A 4,558-nucleotide genomic window follows, 5' to 3' on the forward strand; every position below is an offset into this window, starting at 1 on the left:
TTTTCCAATTAACAAAGCCATCAAGATGAAAATGAGCCTCATCGCTGAAGATGATTTTGTTCAAAAAATCGGCATTCACTTGTTGTTGTTCCAAAATCCATTTAACAAATTCTCTTCGCTGTGCATGGTCAGTAGGCTTCAGTTCTTGACACAATTGAACTTTGTAAGCATGAAGATGCAAATCTTTCGTGGGAATACGCTGTAGAGAGCTTCTGGAAATGTTCAATTCTTGACCATGGTGCCGAATTGATGTTCCTGGACTCTCAGCAATGCTTCGATGTTTTGTGTTGAACGACTTGTTAAAGGACGGCCAGAGTGTCTAAGATCACTAATTGATCCAGTCTCCCTGAATTTTTTAATTAATCTCTTCACAGTTGATGGAGTTAAATCACTATTCTGACCATATTTTGTACGAAAATTCCGAACTGTAGCTGCCACACCTTCATTATTTTTAAAATATTGCCCAACAATGAAAACGCGTTGTTCTTTCGTGTAGCACTCCATTTTTAATAACCCTGAACTATGAGCTGTCACGCTGTCTTTTTTTTTTCGTTGGCAACACTTTACCACACACATGGCACCAAATTCAAATCTTGCATGAATTTTGGGACACCTTAATATCAATTGTGAATCCTGTTTCTTTTCCACGCTGGTATACCTTTGGTGTCCGTGAATCTTTTTGGGGAATCAGACTTATGCTCTACATTTTTAGTGCATTCAATTATTTTTTTCTACAGCTAAGGTCTGTCCTTAATGTGTGCAATATCTCTTTATCCTATTTCATCTAATCCTTTAGTTAAAATTGTTTCTACAATCAGGTTTCAATTCAATACTGTTTCTGTGCTGTATGCGTGTGTTTATGATGCAGCCATGTAACCTCTCTCTTGTCTCATTAAAGTAGAAATGAGATTTGGCACCTTCTCCCACTTTGAGCTGGAAGTCAATTATAAATGCAGTCTTAAATTCCACTAAAAACCCCAATCATCAATGTATTCAATATAAAATTGTTCATAGAATATAAATGAACCAAATTAAATGGTTTTTAAAGGTTTTAATCCCTGACCCAATTTGTAATTGATGTTTCTTAAGTGTTTTAGGTTACTTTATTCTCTTCACAACTTTTTCTGTTTCTAGATTTTTCACTCTACACCTTTTCATTTATGATCAAGTAATTGATTTCAATAAGTTCCAAATAAGGGGTGCCATTAGGTTGGGGACTTTCTTGGTCATTTGGTGATTTTTGTTTACTTTTCTCATTTGCTCAGTTCCACTTTTTCTTTACAAATACTAAAAAATTGTTTCCAAAAAAGTATTACCAAAATGACAATCAAATATCCTTTTTATCTAAAAATGTAAAAAAAGAAACGGGATGTACTTACTATTAAACACCCTGTGTACTGTTGTATTTTACTGAACTGCAAAACAAAAATATAAATTAACCCTCAAACAAGATGACTGTTTCTTCAACATCCTGCATCTGTCAGGATCTGGCAGCATTTATATGCATAGGTAGATCATTGTATTTATTTTTCTGCGCTTTACTATAGTTTAAAGGGAACACAACTCTACAGAGTTACGGCAGAAACGTGTTTTGGGAATGCCCTACACATTTTGAGAATATATTTTTGTATATCTCTCCAATATAAAATCACTTCTAATACCTTAACAGCTAATTTTGGAATTGTAACAGATGGTGTAAAAGTGTGCTGTGTAAAATGAGCTGTAATATTCTACCAACCACACTATTTGCATGAAGACATGTTTTGTTCATGTAGACGAATCCCAGTCCTCTTTGTACTGCTTAGTAGAAAAGTGATAATCTATATTATTTCAGATTAGAAAAAATCCTATTATTTTAATGAGGATCTGTTCAAGCCTTCTCAAAACTTAGCAAGAACTGATTATATAAACCTAAAGTAAACATGACAAGCCCGTGCGTGTCCCAGATCTATAGCATATGTGTCAAATAATTTATAATGACATGAATTTTGCTGATTAAGGAAAAAAACATCACAGAACTGTGCCAGGCTATTTAAACGTGTGGATTATGAATGTTCTTTTACTTCAAGATTATTTTAATAATTGTTCTAGTATGTAAACACTGCATTGTTTCTTACTTAAATGTTAAGTATATTATATTTTGAAAAGATTTCTATTTATGCTATTAGCATTACCTATTTATCAAAAAATTAAATCTGCCTATAAAGAAAGAAACACAAGCTTTTGTGCAACATTCAACTCATTTTTCTGCATAATTAAGAGTACATTAATGCTATTAATATTAATATGAAATGTTTCTTCATAACTAATTTGAATTAAATGATTCCGCTTTCAACTGTTTATCTACTACTACCTTCCAAGTTTACAATATGCATCACGTGCTTTCATTATATGTGTTTATATATGCCAGTGAATGGCAGAAACCCCTGATATTTCCTTTTAATTAGGGCATAAACTGTTCCAGAATTATGCACTGTTCTACATTGTAAATCACCAATTATTTTGATTCATCCACAGAACATGCCATGTTGATGTCAGAACGATATAAAGCTCATCATGACTGCTGAAAAAGAAACAATTCTGAGGGAAACCATCTGGAATTAACAGTTAATAATGAGGAATTAATTAAAGGTAAGATTTTTTATCAAAATAAAATATGTGATAAGGCAGTATTTTTTATTTCAAAGCACAGAAGCAAGCTTATTGAATGCTATGTAAAATGTATTTTAGTATCTGTTTTAATGTCTGTAAAAAGTACAGCAATAGATAGATAGATAGATAGATAGATAGATAGATAGATAGATAGATAGATAGATAGATAGCAAACACATATCCTTCAGAAATTACAAAAGACTCAGAATCATAGGTAATTGTTTATGTTATGTTAATTTCAAGATTAACCAAAGACTATTAACTTCATTTTCAGGTGGATGCTCAAAAAATCTATTGTACTTCATACTGTATTTAATGGTGGAAAACAAATCTTCAATATGGAACCTTCCTATTGGAATCAAACCATTTTAAACATCAGTTTGCAGACAATTGATGTCCCATGCTCAGAAATTGATAAAATAATTAATGCATATTATGTTCCAACAATCTATAGCTGCACGTTTATACTTGGTGCCACTCTTAACTTTGCTGCCATTATAGTTTACTTATTTGCCTTAAAAAAGTGGACTCGAAGTAATATCTTTCTTTTCAATTTGCTACTAGCAGATCTACTTTATATATGCAACTTGCCTTTCTTAATTTCATATTATGCAAATAAAGGTATCTGGTATTTTGGGGAATTTTACTGCAAACTAGTGAGGTATTTCTTCCATGCCACCTTATATACAAGCATTCTTTTTCTTGGCTGTGTCAGTATGGATCGATATTTTTTAATAGCTCACCCTGTTAAATCTGCTGAAATATTCAAGAAATGGCATGCTGCTTTGATAAGTTTAACAATATGGATTGTTGTGACATTGGAACTTTTGCCAATGTTTTACCTAATTACTACTGAAAGCATTTCAAACTCCACTGAGTTAAAGTGTCTTGATTATGCTAGTTCTGGAGATGTGGAGATGACATTCATTTTCAGCATGACATTGACTTTTACAGGATTCTTCATACCTTACTGTATCCTTGTATTTAGTTATATTCTAGTAGCACGTGTACTAAATGATATGAAAAGAAGGTTTCAACATTCAGACAAAGTGGGAAAGCCTCTAACTTTAATTGTTTTTGCAATGGCACTCTTTTCTGCTTCTTTCATTCCATATCACATCATGAGGAATGCCCGCATAGCTGTGCGAATGTTCTACACATCAAACAGTTGCCCCACTATTATTTTCAGGGCACTTTATAATGCCACTCGCCCTTTCAGCAGTTTAAACAGTTGCCTCAACCCCGTATTTTATTTTCTAGTGGGCGATAAATTTCGAGATAAATTATTTTCACTGTTGTGCAAAAGGCAAAAATCAAGTTGTAAAAATCTAACGAGAGTTTCAAAAAGTAAGGAAATAACTGAAGTGTCACATCTTTAGGATATAAAAAATATAAGTGTGAAATATAGCAGAATATTTACAAATACTGTATTATTGACAGTTTTAGTAAAAGCACAGCACAAATAAAACATCAACTTTGCTTTAACATTTTGTTGGTCAGGTTTATTTGACCAAATCTCAATGTGATGTTAACCAAATACAGATTAAATCAATACTTTGGTACTGTTTCAAAAATGTACTATTTGGATGTACAGTATAATGTGCACAAATCCTAATAAAATCTTGCATAATCAGATAACTACATTGTGGATTTTTTTTTTCAAAAATTGTAAATTTACTTTGTACGTGATAAATAGGGATATGTGCAATGCCTGCCTCTGTTCTATAATACAGTTTATTTGAATGACTTTTTTTCATGTACAAATCTAAAAGAGCTATTCTACTCATATTTACTACGCATATTGTAAGGTATTGACAAAGGCATTCAATTGTTTTATCTTAAATGAAATGCCACATTATTGTTCATTTTCAGTTACAAAGCACATCTTTCTTACAGTATAGGCATA

The 4,558-nt window shown here is 32.1% G+C and overlaps 1 protein-coding gene across 1 annotated transcript; it reads left to right on the top strand.

Annotated features, from left to right (window-relative positions):
* The first annotated feature begins 2,943 nt into the window (after window positions 1-2,943).
* LOC127526849 (succinate receptor 1-like) lies at window positions 2,944-4,145 on the top strand. The gene has a single exon (XM_051923986.1). The coding sequence runs from the start codon at window positions 2,991-2,993 to the stop codon at window positions 4,029-4,031; it is 1,041 nt and encodes a 346-aa protein (XP_051779946.1). The 5' UTR covers window positions 2,944-2,990; the 3' UTR covers window positions 4,032-4,145.
* Window positions 4,146-4,558: the final 413 nt, after the last annotated feature.

Source organism: Erpetoichthys calabaricus, chromosome 2 (genome assembly GCF_900747795.2).
Source record: "Erpetoichthys calabaricus chromosome 2, fErpCal1.3, whole genome shotgun sequence".
In the NCBI taxonomy this organism is placed as follows: domain Eukaryota; kingdom Metazoa; phylum Chordata; class Cladistia; order Polypteriformes; family Polypteridae; genus Erpetoichthys; species Erpetoichthys calabaricus.